Here is a 16,587-nt window from a genome sequence, read left to right as displayed (position 1 = left end):
AATAATAAAATTGGAAAGATGGAAATGTCTTTGGAAATAACAAATAACACAGATAATTTTTTTGTAATATATCTATACTAATAGTTGTATATTGTTCATTAATATAATTTTATTCGATTGGAATAATCATATACAGAGTGTAAATAAATAACTGGGAAAGAAAATTCCCCGAAAAATTATTTAAATAAATTTAGGATTCTATAAAGTTTATTTTATATTTTTATACAATGTAGGCTGATATCTTCGTTTACATATTATACAAGGATACTACAAACCAAAATTACTAATAGAAATAGATATCATTTTTACTTTTAATAAACACCTTTGCCAGACAAAGACTGTATCTCAAATTGTCATATTAATATCAATTTTTTTGGTGTTGATAGTAAATAGTCCAGAAATATAATAAATAGTCCAGATAGTAAATAGTCAAAGAAAAATAGTCCAGACCAGAAGGCTTCTAAATTCATCATTCATCATCACTTTCAGCTTATTCCACCATTTCTAATTATGGTGTAGCCTCATGGTAGCCTCACATAGTAAGATACTCGATCTCTTTGTAGTTGGGCTTATTGTAGTTGTCTATTGTTGGCTATGCGGGCCCAAGTTATCCCTACTTATTTTCTAATATTATGGTCCCATCTCAGGTTCGGTCTTCTTCTAGGTCTCTTCATAATTCCTCGTGAGTAGGGGAAGCCGGGGGAATTCCGCGCACCTAAGCAAAATAGCTCCAAGATTGATGTTAATTTTTTTATGAGGTAATTTTTTGTATGAGGAGTATTGATACAATATACAAACTATTGCAACATCGAAAATTAAACATTTTTGTTTTGTTGTACCTATTAACACAAAAAAATAAAAATGTGTGACTGCGCGGGCTTTTGGGTAATACCGCGCATGGTCTGGAGAATGGCACGCATTGAGGTATTTTAAGGCAGTTTAACTAAGACCATAGTATAAGGAAACTATGATAAGACTTTATTGTACATAAAATTCAGGTATATAGATAACACAAATAATAAAAAAGATGATAGTGAGAACAAAAGTAAAGATACATTATATTGTATATTAACAAAAAAAAACACATTCTAACAAAGATATTTATATAAAAAATAAACTGTTACCTAGCAACAGTAGTCACAAAGGTAGATTTTCCTTTCACCTTTCCACTACAAGCAGCATGGACCCACTTTGAGCAGGAATTACAGCGATATCAGACCTCGTTGTCCCTTCCAAACTCTCCGCAAATTAAACAGATGTCATTTTCATGGGTTGGGAAAGGATCAACTTCGTCTAAGTCATCATCAACACAAAGCTCGCTTTCAGAATAACTCTCAGGTTCAGTATCATGGTCATCAAACTTAATATTACGAATGTGCTTTGGCTTCTTGTTCATTTTTTTACTTTCTAAAATTGTTGAAAGTTTTCTTTTTTTCAATACAATATTTGCTTCTCTTTTCTGCCTTTTGTCTCTTCTCTTTTCCTTCATATTTACATTACTTGCTTCTTTTTTTCTCTTTTCTGTCTTCTTTTTTCTTCCATAGTTTCCAATCCTGATTTAAGTGCATCCGCTGACCATTTGCCTTTCTCTGATACCCTTTGGTATGTTCTGGGCATCATAAACTAAAAGAAACAATCTAGAAAAAAATAAATAAGAAGAGTGTACATTTGGGGTAATACCGCGCAGCGCGTTATTGTTTGTTTTGTTTACGCGCGGTATTTCCCCGGGAGCCGTTTTTTTACCTAAAAATTTATTTTAGCAAAAGTACGTACATTTTATTGGTGATCGCTTGCGATAACACTTATAGGTGTACTGGTAAGTGGAAATAAAATTAGCTGCTTTTAATAATCACAGGAACTACTAATTATTAACCGATTAAATTGCCGAAAAGATAGATGAAAAACCCATCTAGCACTAAAATCTAAAATGTTCGTTATTGGTTAACGGCTGCCGGCAATTATTCTAAACTTTTGGAGCAAACTTCATATGGCTTATGCAACACATTCATAAGACCCACCCATTGCTTCTTCCTATCGTACTTTTTTGCCAGGAGCTTTTGCTTCTAAATTTTTGAGTGATATATGCTAGATTTGTTTACTTCAATGAGTCGTGGTATGTAAATAAATACTGTTAGATATCACAAAAGTGGAGTTATATTCTATAATATTGGAGATAATTTATGATAAAATGAAAGTTTTTGTAGAAGAAAAAATGTTTATTTTATAAAGAGAAATTATTATTTAAATGTAATAGCGAGTATTTAACACATAATCTTTCAAATTAGAGTATTATAATTAATGTTAAATTAATGATGGTTATTTAGTAATTGCGAATAATAATTTATTGGATACTTTAATATATCAATATCAACAATTACATTATATGGGGAATTTTGTTGACGATATTTCTTAATAACTTTTTTCAAAAATGTTCCACGTTCAAAAGTCAGTGGCGTTTACAAATATTAAAAAAATTATAACTTGTATAATATAATTAAATATAGGTGGTATGTTAAATTCTATTTATATCCCTATATTAAGTAAGGTTGCAATTATATTTTATTAATATTTATAATATATACACATGTATCGTATACTTCAATTTAATCTAGGTAATAGATGAAGTTATTTTTAAAATACAAATTTTTATTGTGTGGTTCTATTATAATACGTAATTTTACCCTATTTGACGCTTATGTGTTCTCATTACCTATTCCTTTAGTACCAAAATCCATTATATGAAGATCCATATATAAGTTATTTATTTAAATTGTATAGTTCACTAGTAGTTTATTTTGTGTGACATTTGATAAACAACATGGTTCAACTTAAGGTACAAATAAAATATCTATATCAAGATACATAATATTATATTTATTTATAAACTTATTTTTTACATTTTTATATTTTATTTTTGTTAAATATTTTTAGGTTTTGGTAATTTTTTTGATGGTTTTTCTGGTGAATATTAATGCTGTACCTGTACCTAATCCTGATGCAGTAGCTGAAGCCAATCCTGATCCAAAACCGAATCCATATTTTGTAAGTGTAATAAAAAATATAGTACATTCTCATAAAATCTGATCTTCTCTATGGTATTATTTAAGATTGTCCAGTTGGCTTAGAAATGAACATCAATGACATTCCCCATATAATTTTACATATTAAAAATGACAGCGATCTTCATTTCATAGCCATCGCTGACGCCGTTTTCATTTTTTTATTTCATATAGTATAAGTGATAATGTAAAATCAATAGGAATAATTATCTATATTTTTTTAAATAAAACTTACGCTTTCATTTCTTCTAAATGCGTCGGTAATAACAAATTTCTTATATAATTGGCAGTATGCTTACGTTCATGATATAAATACATATTTTCTTATTTTATTAAATTATCTTTGATATTTGGGTTAAACGGTTATATTATTAGGTATTTAAAAAAATAAATAAATAATTGTCTAGAAGTATTTAGATCAAATAGATTTTATTTAGTAATGATATTTTATTCATAAACTTTTACTTTATTTTAAGGATTCTTTTTTTGTATTTGAATATACAGAATAGTTTCTAAATAATAATCTATCGAGAACGTTTTTATCATCTTCATTTGCGTAAAAATACCTAGCCAGTTTTACATAAAATGAATGCCGAACGCTTATTTTGCTACTTCTTGGGACTAGTGAAATGGACTCTTAAGACTCACCCTGTATAAAAAAAATAGGAATATATTTTTTATACAGGGTGTCTCAGAAATAAGTGCAAATATTTTAACTGGTAGTATAATTCAACCCCAGAAACAGGCCTATGAGTTTTTTTCACGAACATTTTTTTTTGAAAATTCGGAATTTGTTGAAAATTTTTTTAGTTTTTAGTTAAAAAACAAATTTCTTGATAATATGGCAACATAGGTAGTAGATTAAATTTGCAAGAAAGAAAATCCAGAAAAGATCCAGCGGTACTAAAAATTTTAGCAAAAAATATTTTTTTTGGAATTTTTCAAAGTAAAATAACTCCCGTTATTTTAGACTTATTTACTTTTAAAAACGATAAAGAGAAAATATGTTTCTTTTATCGAGATCTACCAGCCGTTAAAATACTTGCACTTATTTCTGGGACACCCTGTATAATGAATTGCTTTGCGATGAAGACCATTTGACATGAGAAATTGTATGGTGAATATCATTGATCATCATTTCCAAGCCAACTTAATTTTGTTGGATCATAATATAAGATTTCTAAAAAATATTTGTATTTAATTTTCACAGTATGTTGGTTGGGGTCCATGGTACTGGTGGCCATACAACAGAGTAGTTTACTATGGAACTCCATACGCTGTTGCTATATAGTATATAGGCTATAATGGAAAATAGAAAATTGCAGGTTCAGTTTTTGGTTCAGTCATACTCAGTAGCTTCAAAGTTTGTTTTTGCACATTTTGGTAGCTTTAAGCTTATTTCTTTTTTTTTTTAATACAATATTTGCTCAACTAAAATTGTGATACCAAATAGTTAGGCTTTAAATCAAACGAAAATATTAATTATTATTATTTTTGCTTACTAGCTATATAATTTCAAAATAAAATAAAGAAAGTAAAAAAAATATAGGCAAGAGTTTGTTTATGTGAATTTAAATATAAAAATGCGGAGAACAAAGACGAAACATATCTGTTATTAATAGATGAACATTACCTACAAATTACATCATTTTTCTAGTTACTAATGACTACATTAAATGTATATTTATTGTTGCAAAATTTGTGATTAGATCGTTGTTATGAATATAAATATACACTATTTTCCATCAATTACAACAGTATTCTTTATCTCTAAACTGGTACAAACTTAAAAGTACTGTTAAAGTATTGCAATTTTATTCATTTTTATTTGGATTTTTTTTATTAAAAAATAATTTCTAATCAGTACAATATAAGGATGCATATATATATGATACTTTAATAAATGGCAATTGGGAAAATACTCGGTAGAGAAAAAAATGCTATTGGAAAGATCTCAGATATAGGAGAAAATGAACATTTTACGTTTAAACCCCTATATCTCAAAAATGTTGCCGTAAGTTTGAAGATTTTGCTATAAGACTGGCAAGAGAAAGCAATGAGTTTTTCAACGACGCGCGACGTGCCACACAAATCAAAAAAGTGTGATTGGATTGCGATAATTTTTTAAATGGAATACCCTGTATATTATTGCATTTTTTGGCTTTCTTTATGATCACTTTACATCATCCTAAAATATTATTAAATATATTTTTATAGTTTCAGAAATATTAATAAATAAATAGGTAACAAATATATTTTTTCAGTCTTTTTTAAAAAAAATTATTAAAAATACAAGAAATGTCCTCAAATCATACTATTATACTATACTAGCTATTTACTACAGTTAGTCTATATTTACTTTCCTATAAATATCCTAATCTTAACCCATACAGGGTGTTCAAAATTCTATGGAAAACTTTCTAAGATATAAAATAGTTTTTCTTGGCTTTTTTAAATAGAACACCCATATTATTCCTTAGTTAGATGGAGAATTAAAAAATATACATTTTTTGTGTTTAAAGTATTTCAAAATTTTTAACGGTTTTTCGTATATTCGTAATATATCACATAAGGGGTTTTCAACAGTAATTTTTTATCAAAGCCTAATGATTGTGGTCTGGTCTTTTACCGTTGATAGAGCCATACGTAATAAAAACTCGAATATTTGCGAAACCGCAAAAAAAATAAAATGTTTTAAACACAAAATAATTTTCAATTTTTAATTCTCCATTTAACAATGAAATAATATACAGGGTGTTCCATTAAAAAAACACGAAGAAAATTTATTTTATATTTTAGGAAGTTTGGCATAGAATTTTGAACACCCTCTATGGTTTAACTATGGTTTAACCTTTACGATATTTATAGCAAAGTAAGTAAAGACCAACTATAGTAAATAGCTAGTATAGTTTTGATTTCAGAATATTTCTTGTTTTTTAATATTTTTTTTTAAGTCCGAAAAAAATATTTTTAGATAGTATCTCTGAAACTATCAAAACATATTTAATAATATTTTAGGATTATGTAAAGTGATCAAAAAGGAAGCCAAAAATGCAATAATATACAGGGTTTTCCATTAAAAAAATAATCCCGATTCACTCACACTTGTTTGAGCCACCCTGTAGAAGTTAAACTATTTTCCTGAAATATATCCCAATACATACTTTAGGTTTGCACTTATACATAATTCCTAAGTTTATTATTATAGAAGCTACAGATGCCCGACGCACTTTTGTCGGACCCTGTATATCAATCAAAATTACCGAATAATTTGTATATTTTTATTTAACTTTTTTTATTAAATAAAGGATGATCATTACCAATTACAAAAAAAATCTAGTTGCATATGAACACATTATATATTTATGTATAATTATTGTAGCAAAAATTGTGACATGATTTTTATTCGAAATGAAATAATATATTTGTACATCCATTTAACTATAATAAATTATTGTTAATATAGCACTTATTGAAGTGAATATATTAATCCTATTTCTTTTATTTCCCATTACAACAGTTTCCTTTCCCATAACCTCCACCTCCGGAGTAAGCACCGGCACCAGCACCTGCTCCAGCATAAACACCTCCTCCTCCTGAGTATCCTCCGGAGTAACCTCCTTGGTAGGCACCTTCGCCTTTGTAAAGGCCATCGTCAAATTGTTTTTCGCGATAATCGGGCTGCCATTGACCTTCGGCCCCGCTGCCGCGACCTCCGGGTTGGACTTGGCCTTCGAAGCCGCTGCCTCTACCACCTAACAAGAAGAAAAAATTATAAATGATTTCTAGTTGATAGATATATAGTTTTCAAGTCTTTATCTTTATAATAATATACAGGGTCCGCAAATAGTACGTCGGGCATCTGTAGCTCCTAGAATAAAAAACTTGAGAATTTTGTTTAAGTGCAAACCTAAAGTATGGAGTCGGATGTATTCAGGAAAATATTTTAACTTCTACAGGGTGGCTCAAAAAAGTGTGAGTGGGTCGAGATGATTTTTTAAACGGAATACCCTGTATATTATAGCATTTTTGACTTCCTTTCAGATCACTTTACTTAATCCTAAGATATGAGTAAATTTATTTCAATAGTTTCAGAGAAAAATAAATCAAAAATATATATTTTTCAACCCTTCTTAAAAAAAATATTAAAAATACAAGAACTGTTCTGAAATCAAAACTATATTAGATATTTACTTTAGATGGTCTGTTCTTACTTTGTTATAAATATAGTAATCGTTAATCATACAGAATATTCAATATTTTACGCCAAACTTTCAAAAATATAAAATAATTTTACTTTGTTTTTTTTAAAAAAATGGAACCGATGGAGAGTTAAAAAATGAACATTTTTTGTATTTAAAGTATTTCAAAATTTTTAATAGTTTTCCGGATACACGCAGTATTATTTCATATGGCGCTTTCAATGGTAAAATACGAGCGAAAAACCATTGGATGGCTTTGATAAAAATTTACTGTGGAAAAGGCCATATGAAATACAAAACCGGGAATATCTGCGAAACCGTTAAACCTTTTGAAATACTCTAAATGCAAAAAATGTTCATTTTTTAATTCTCCATCTATTGAAGAAATAATATACAGGGTGTCCCATTTAAAAAAAAGCAAAATTATATTATATTTTAGAAAGTTTGGCGTAGAATTTTGAACATCCTGTATCATTTACGATTTCCATATTTATAGCAAAGGAAGTATAGTCCATCTAAAATAAATATCTAATACAGTTTTCATTTCAGGACAGTTCTTGTATTATTAATATTTTTTTTAAGAAAGGCTGAAAAATATATCTATAATTTTTATTTATTTAATAATATCTCTGAAATTATCCAAATATATTTACTCATGTCTTATGTAAAGTTATGTTACATGGTTTATGTAAAGTGATCTGAAAGGAAGCCAAAAACGCAATATACAGGGTGTTCCATTTAAAAAAAATCATCCCGATCCACTCACACTTTTTTGAGCCACCCTATCCTACCCGTTAAAACATTTTCCTGAAATACATCCTAGTACAGGGTGCTTCAAACTTCCCGCCCTTGGCTTATAACAGGAAAATGAAAACTGCAAATACAAACTTCGAAGACAGGATTTGAATGGCAGTGTAAGGTATTTTTTTTTCGTATTTAAACATTTTTCAACTTTTTTCAAAATGGTGGAAATGACGTCAAAAAAATATTTTTTTCACAAAGTCATCATTTTTTTATATTCTGAAAGAACATATTTTTTAAACAACTTTTATTAAAAAAGTTTGAAAAAAAGGGGTGAGTTGAGATTTATTTAAAAATTTTAAATTTAGAGTCCCATAGCTTGTAAAAGATAGAGAACAACTTTTTTAATGAAAGTTGTTTAAAAATATAGCTGAAAATAAAGCTCTTTCAGAATATGAAAAAAAATGATGACTTTGTGAAAAAAATAGACCTTACACACTGCCATTCAAATCCTGTCTTCGAAATTTGTATTTGCAGTTTTCCTTTTCCTGTTATAAGCCCAGGACAGGAAGTTTGAATCACCCTGTACATACTTTAGGTTTGCACTTAAACAAAATTCCCAAGTCTTTTTTCTGGGAGCTACAGATGCCCGACGCACTATTGCCGGACCCTGTATATTTATAAGTAATTTATTTTTGTTTCTTAAAATATTTTGATTAAAATAGACTACATATGTAAAAGTGGGCAACGCTGTGCCGGTCAAGCTTGATCACGTGACTAAAAGTTTATTTGGTATGAACTGTATAAAATATAGCTTCAACGAATATTGAGGCACAGATTAGATATCCTATAACAGATAAAAATCTTGTCCCTAATTCGTGGTACGAAAATTGTTTTTTATGGCGATGAGCAAACGAGTAAAATTTCCTGTGCGCAAAAATAAACTCGCGTTTAAACAGCGTAATAACTGGGCCGGTCAGGTGCAGTGCACAATTTTAGAGGCCATAAGTGGGCGTGCTATGTGCGCAAACTAGTAACCTAACTAGTCCGCGACTCCGAAAATTGGAACCACGAAAAACAATGCTTTTGACGATAAGTTTATAATCTGTATAATCTGTGATTGAGGCTTAAAGACAGATTGAATTTATTTTCAAAATTAATTTTAGAAAGTTTCAAGTAGAAGTAATGGATACATTTTAGGAAACTTACAATGATTTTTTAATATTATTTACCTGGGTAAACCTGGCCAGATGCACCACCGCATCCACCACCACAACCTGAACCGCCTTGATAACCACCATATCCTCCCGAACCACCATGTTGACTAACTGGTGGATAAATTCCTAAATATCCCTTTTCCCGTATTGGTTTTGGAAGCATCGGTATACCAAGTTATGGTATGGTCTCTTTTAACTGCTGGGCAAACGTTTCGCTCTTCACTCCTTCTTATTGCTCAATACTACATTGACATGTTTGTCAAAGTTGTACGTTCTCGGCATATCGTCCACTGGGAGTTGCAGAAGTGGTATTTCCTTTTTCCTTTTTGAGGGTGTTCCAAGCCCTGATCTGACAATTCTCCCAGTACTAATTCCGTTAGTGACCATTCTAAACATTGTCGCATTGGCATATCTACCAATGACAATGTGCAGTGGTGTTAGATCTAGAATGACCTCCATTGCTGCTGTTGGACAGGTTCTCATGGCAATATCACTACATACATTTTAAGTTATTTTAACAAATCTTGTGAGTACTTGTGAGTACATAAAATGCATTTTTTTTAAACTGAATTACAAACTTTTCTCTCTGAATGATAATATATAAATAAGATCAGAATGATATAAATAATTTTTAAACTTTTATTAATTATGAGGGCGAGCGTCATAATGAAAGTCATGATGGAACCTCTCTATTGATGCGCGAGTCTCTAAATTTAAATTTTCTAACGTGTCTTGAAAACCATAACATATACCGGGTTCGTCTCAAAAGTGGCTCACCTCTATAACTTTTCTATTTTTTCAGATAAAAAACGAGATTCCGTATGATAGTATATGACATAAATTGGAATTGATTGACGTATTCAATTGTTTTTGGTCACTTCTTGTTTCACCGGAAATTACTACAACTTTTGATTTTTAAATGGCACGCTCGATATTTATTTATCTTTATTCGATAAAAAATGATATTTTGAATAGAAATATTTTTTGAAAACTAATTTTGAATCAAGGAGTCTTGGAAAAATAGATTTGATCGTCTAATGTTTTTAGTGTCTTGTCCTGGCCGTTTAAAAGATGACCAAATCGTATTTTTAATTATATCTCAATTTTTCCAAATGGAACCAGTATGGCTCATTAGCATATTTGAAAAAAGCATTTTTTACGAATAATTTGATACCACACACTTGGTATTTTGAGTCAAATTTTCGTTACAAACCGATGTTATAATTTCAAATAAACCATATGCGAAAATGTCTAAAGTTGACATATGATATGTCATACTATTCGGAATGTTAGGTTCTATCGAATAAAGTAAAAAAATACTGATCAAAGTAATAGACAGATATGTAATAAGAATTTGACTCATTAGCAGCAATTTTTTCAATCTATTGACCAGCCCACTAACAGTTATTTGTCGAGCACATATTTCCATATTTGTTAACAATTCATGATTAATCATAAATTAACGCTTAAGGTTAACGAGAATTATGTAGAAACCTAATATACTTTCTCAGTTATTGAAGCAGAAAAAAGCAGGATTGAACATATCGTTTATCATCTCATTATGATTAAATGTTATACCAGGTGATGCATTGGCGTTAGTAACAATAATAAACAGGCAAAACCCCATGCAAATTTTGAACTGTCCATATATTGGCTCCGCTGTTAGGTGAGTTTTCGACGATGTTCTCTATGTGTATCTCGGAAACTATTGGAGATAGAGAGACGGTTAAATGAGGAAAGAATTGCAGTTTTGTGAGGTCATAAATATGCGCCTTTCAGATTTTTGAAAAAGTTCTTGGCTTACTAGATATTTCGAAGAAAACAAAATTTGGCTATTTTAAAAATTGTCCCTAATTCCATTATAATCTATTTTAGACAAAAAGTTTTCAGATACAAGTTGTAGATAATCACATCCTTAATGAGACTGCGTCGTCCGTTTTTTTCTAAAGCCTGTCATTTTTTATATATAACACAAATATATGTTTTTTTTAAATGGAAACCATAGTTGGCCATGACATCATAAAAAGCGCCATTATTTAAGTTTTTCAGCGATATAAGCTATAATATGTTTTTTCGAAAAATTACTGAGTTATAGCCAATTCTTATAATTTTAAAATAATTTCACTTAGTTTACCATGGAAACAAGTTCAATCGTCGTTGCCATGTCGTTGCCTTCAGAAATGCAAAACTGTCACATCCAAACTTTGTAAATTAATATAAACAAAAATTGTAAATATGAATTCTTTAAATGAAGAAAAGCATGTAGGATTATTGGTTCAACTTTTCTTGGTCATACATTTTCGAGGATACGTTGACCGGTGAATGTTACTTACGTTTTTTAGAGAACGGTTTTCAAGACATGTTAGAAAAGTTAAATTTAGATAGTCGCGCATCAATAGAATGGTTCCAACATGACTTTCATTATGACACCTCCTCCCCCCCATAATAAAAGAAATGTTAAAATTATTTATATCATAATTATGCAAACTCAGGGATCGAAAAAGGTGGACTAATTGCATGGCCCTCCTCGATGAATTAAAAGAGGCCCTCGAAGAGGCGGTACGGGAAAAATAAATTAAAGTGTATGGGCCCTGGTACGGGCTATTGATATTATTTTTTTTTAAGTTTTAGTTTGCGTAATGTAAATTGCAAAGAACCGTTTAGTAGTACATTCTGTCTTTTTATAAGTTATAAATCATAACAGAATAAGAATACCATATCAGCTAAGTGAAATTAGTCAATAAAAATAAGAATTGGCTATAACTCAGTAATTTTTGGAAATAAACATATTATACCTTATATCGCTGAAAAGCTTAAAAAACGGTTATTTTTATGAAGTCATGGCCAACTATGGTTTCCGTTAAAAAAACATGTTTGTGTCATATGTCAAAAATGACAGGCTTTAGAAAAAATCAGAAAACACAAACTCAATAGCTATGTGAGTATCTACAACTTTTATCTGAAAACTTTTTGTCTAAAATAGATTATAATGGAATTAGGGACAAGTTTTAAATTGCCAAAATTTGTTTATTCGAAATATCTAGTAAGCCATGAACTTTTCGAAAAATCCAAAAGGCGCATATTTATGACCCCACAAAACTGCAATTCATTCCCCATTTAGCCGACTCTCTATTTCCAGTGGTTTCTGAGATACCCATAGAGCACATCGTAGGAATATTGCTGGACTTAGGCCTAGGCCAACTAGGCCCGGGCCTGGGGCGGCAGATTTTTAGGGGCGGCAAATTTTGAGCATACCAAAATATTTATCTTTTTTTAGCTTTTATTTGTTCATAAAATATTTCGAATATAACCTTAGCCGATTACATATTTATTTACTTAACTATTATTATTGTTTAAATATATAATTCGCTTGGGTTATTTTTTACTGCATTTTGCCATGCATCCAGTTAATAAATACATAAATACCTCGAATATAAAAAAAGTTCAAAACCATTAAAAAATTTATCAAAAACACGTTGGTCTGCACGAAATGAAGCTTGCCAATCACTATCTTTGTCTTCCAACGAAATAAAATCCACGTTTGAGTCAATTTCTGAAGACGATACCGAAAAGCCTAAAACTCGATTAGATGCTTCTAGTCTTCCTAAACAATTCAAAAGCCTAGAAATGGGTTTTATGGCAGTCTTTTGGACAGACGTTTTAAATAGATTAGATGCGGTCAATAAAAAGCTTCAAATGGTGGATATTGATCTACTACTTGCTGCAGATTTATATAGCTAATTGGAAAAATATTTTTCTGAAATTAGAAATCTAGACAATACTAAATCATTTGAGGAATATGAAAGAAGGGCCATAGAATTGTTCGGTGAGAAAGAATATGCGGCAGATAAAAAGAGAAAAGTGAAACGGAAACGACAATTTGATGAAACCAGTGATAATGAAACTCTATTTAACGCTAGGGACGATTTTAGGATAAATGGATTTAATGTTATTGTTGATAAATTAATCCTTGAAATTTCCTACAGGAAAAGTTCCTACAATGACTTTTCTACCAAATTTGGTTTCTTTAGTGATTTATCTACTTTAAGTATTGACGACATTATCGATAAGTCCAGACATTTAATAACCTGTTATCCAAATGATTTATATGAGTCAATGCCTAATTAATTAATACATTTTCGTGAATTTATAAAATGCATTAAGTCAGCAAAACCATCTGCTAGAGAGCTTCTTAAAGTAATTTATGAAACAAACGCTCAAGACCTGTTTCCAAATACTTTCATAGCATTAAGAATCTTCACATGTACTTTTATTACTAACTGTTCTGCTGAACGCTCGTTTTCTGCATTGAAACGTATTAAAACTTATTTACGGTCCACTATGGAAACAGAACGTCTAAATCATTTGGCAGTTTTACATATAGAGTCCGATCTTTTAAAAACTATCAATTACGATGAAGTAATTGATAATTTTGCGAACAAAAAAGTACGTAGTATGCCTTTATAGGCATATAACAAACCACATAGTTTTTGTTCGTTTGTTGTCATTTTATGTGAATATTTTAATATTTATTTTATGTTCTGTGTTGATCTGTTCTGTCGGTCTATTCTGTTGTTGGTCCTGTATTCAAATAAATGTTTTTTTATATCCGTAATTTTTTTAATTAAAAAAAATGTTAAGGGGCGGCAATTTTTTTTGGCCTGGGGCGGCAACTTCGTTAAGTCCGGCCCTGCGTAGGAAACTCAACTTGTATATTTTTTTAAAGATCTGCGTATGCTGAAACGAATCTGCGTATGCTGAACTACACGTGCCAAATTTGAATAATTTTGAACAAGCAGATTTTAACTAATTTAAGAAAAACTGTATCTATTTTTAAATTGAAACTGAACAGGTAATAATACAAAACCAGGCAAATGCAACATACCTTAATTATTGGGCAACCTACGATTTTGTGAATGTCGTGTGTTTTTTTAATTTAAAAAAATCTCTATACTTCTGTTGTTAAAAAATTAAAATAATTATATGTGCACTATGTGCGCATATTTGAAGTGAAACTTCTTCTTACTTCCGTCCGTCTGTCTGTCCGTCTGAGGACTGATTTCGTCCATTTAGAAGCATCGGTTCGAAACGTCGAGGGCGTCATCCTGTAGCGCGTCGTCAATTATGCCGAAATCGACCCACATTTTTCTTCAATATTAAATCTTTAGTCCCACCCTGATGAAAATGTAAACAAAACGTGGTATCCAACTTTGCAGGGTGGGACCACTCGGTCCCACTCGCATTGCACTCGCACCGTCGCTCACGTATAGCCTACCCTCCAAATTTGGTCACAATCGGACATCAAATTTTGACGTTTCTTACGTCAAAACTAACTGTCACAGTGACATGTATCGTACACAGTTAAGCTGGTCTTGGTCCAATCTATCGACATACCAAATTTCATTTAAATCGCTCTCCCTACCACTTTTCCTCTCGCCTGTCTTGTCGCATGTCGTCTTGCATGTCGTGTCACGGCCTTGAAAATTTACTCCCAGCCCGCATAAAGAAGCTCTTTAAAAAACTTTAAAAATTAATTTTTTTCCTTAACGGTTTCAATATCGCTCTGAGTTGTTCATATTCTAATATCATCAAAGCCTAAAATTAGTCCATATTAAGCGAACCTTTTCATCATAATTTTGTAACGGCCTGACTTTTTGTTCGGACTATATTTAACAAGGTTGTTTTACTCGAAAATACAACAAATAAAATAGATCACACGATTACTTATTCATTCTGTATCCTTCTTGCACTTTGGATTCTCACGATTCGGCCAACGCCCATTTTTCTACAGTTTTTGCACTTTATAAAAAGTCACATTTCAATGCTGCACGTTACTACAGACTCACATTCTTTAAGCTGTAATTCACTTCTTAGTAGTTAATATACTTTTTTTTAGTTTATTTATTCCAACTTTACTGTTATCAATTTACTCCTTGTAGTTTTATGATAATTTAATTCATATTTACGCTATGTAAAATATTTTTTATGATAAGACAGATGGTAGATACCTATACAGGGTGTTTCAAAAAACATGTGCACCATCTCTCGTGTGGAGATTAATCACGCAAAAATAAAATATATTTTTTATATCAACATAAGTGCGATTCTGCCTTGTTTTTTAGTTTGCTATTTTATTCCAATTGCGGATATGCACAGTGCTAAAGATACAGGATGTTAAAGCTTCTAAAAAATAGGTCTTTTGTAATTATCTCAAATGCTGCCTATATAATTTTTTTTAGAAATTTTTTTAGAAAAATATTCCAGTGATAACGTATTAATAATATAACGATTTCATACGCACGTCTCTGATGAATGTATCGACACTTTTTCGCATTATGGTAAATGCCCAATTACCGTCACTGTCCTAATTCTCGTCATATTACCATATTTTTTAAGAAATTAAGAAACTCGGAGAAAAAATTCTATAATAATTAATTTTAAATAGTTGTTTTATATATCTGGAAACGTTGCAATACATCTTTTTTTAAATGGCGCACTTTATTTACGTGGAATAACGACTATTTTAGTTAGACGTTGACAAAAATCCACCCATTTCTTATAAGCTAAGCAGAGCAACAGTCTTCCTGATTTTCTTTCACAATAATGTAGTTTAGTATACTAAGGTTCAAATATAATTAATTACCAGTGTAAAAGGTTTTTTATTATATATTCATATAAAAAATATGTTTTCTCTATAATATTAATTAAAAAAATTGGTGACGGTTTTCGGGACACGTCACAACGGAGCGTGCCGTATCATCGTCACCATTGACGAAGATTGGGTCATTATAGGCAGAATTATTTTATTCAGTATAAATTCATTTTTCTATAATTTAAATATTTCTTTCCATAAATGGAAGTATAAAAATGCTCTATTTAATGTGCCCAATTTTCGTCACCCACTTTTATCATTAATTCTACCTTAAATTATCAATTAAAAATGGATGACGAGAACTGGATGTCTGCGACGGAATTTAGGCCATTAAACATGTAAGCCATATTAATATAGGCTTCTTGTAAAATACCTGTGATTTTAAAAATGGGAAATATTAGAGTTCGGAAGATGTTTTGGACTACATTAAAAGGGATATTGTTACAAAAACTAAAAAACAAATAAAAGAATTGTTTATGATATACCTGATTATGATTTTATATCTTATTGATATGCGTGATATTATATCTTAAACTAATATGCCAAAGTGAAACTAATTTCTCACGTTAAAATTTTATTTACTAATTAAAAAGTATACATATATTTACTAATATGATGTTACTGCTTTTTTTTGTTTTTTTTATAAAAATGTTTAATACTTTGCATTCACTAATTATCACTACACTATTATTTTTGAGCTGATATCGGAAATATTC

General features: G+C 30.2%; 1 protein-coding gene and 1 long non-coding RNA gene across 2 annotated transcripts; one reads left to right on the top strand and one right to left on the bottom strand.

Annotated features, from left to right (window-relative positions):
• Positions 1-2,727: 2,727 nt before the first annotated feature.
• Positions 2,728-4,808, top strand: LOC115878394. Its single transcript, XR_004049514.1, has 3 exons — positions 2,728-2,833; positions 2,932-3,042; positions 4,270-4,808. It is a non-coding gene; the product is annotated as an uncharacterized LOC115878394 (long non-coding RNA).
• A 1,591-nt stretch (positions 4,809-6,399) lies between these two features.
• LOC115877732 lies at positions 6,400-9,355 on the bottom strand. The gene is made up of 2 exons (XM_030894024.1): positions 9,235-9,355; positions 6,400-6,814 (listed from the first exon to the last, which is right to left on the bottom strand). Exons 1-2 carry the CDS (start codon positions 9,319-9,321, stop codon positions 6,497-6,499), a joined length of 405 nt encoding a protein of 134 aa, XP_030749884.1. The 5' UTR covers positions 9,322-9,355; the 3' UTR covers positions 6,400-6,496.
• Between the last annotated feature and the right edge of the window lie 7,232 nt (positions 9,356-16,587).

Source organism: Sitophilus oryzae, unplaced genomic scaffold, assembly GCF_002938485.1.
Source record: "Sitophilus oryzae breed Bouriz unplaced genomic scaffold, Soryzae_2.0 scaffold_1062_pilon_pilon, whole genome shotgun sequence".
NCBI classification, from domain to species: Eukaryota; Metazoa; Arthropoda; class Insecta; order Coleoptera; family Curculionidae; genus Sitophilus; species Sitophilus oryzae.
This window is presented reverse-complemented; position numbering and strand designations above follow the sequence as displayed.

What these genes read in the sequence shown, in the direction of transcription:
- LOC115877732 (XM_030894024.1), bottom strand. Translation starts at nt 9,321, where the DNA reads ATGGTGGTTCGGGAGGATATGGTGGTTATCAAGGCGGTTCAGGTTGTG. An exon ending in ATCTGGCCAGGTTTACCCAG is followed by an intron (nt 6,815 to 9,234) that starts GTAAATAATATT and finishes TCTTCTTGTTAG; the next exon opens with GTGGTAGAGGCAGCGGCTTC.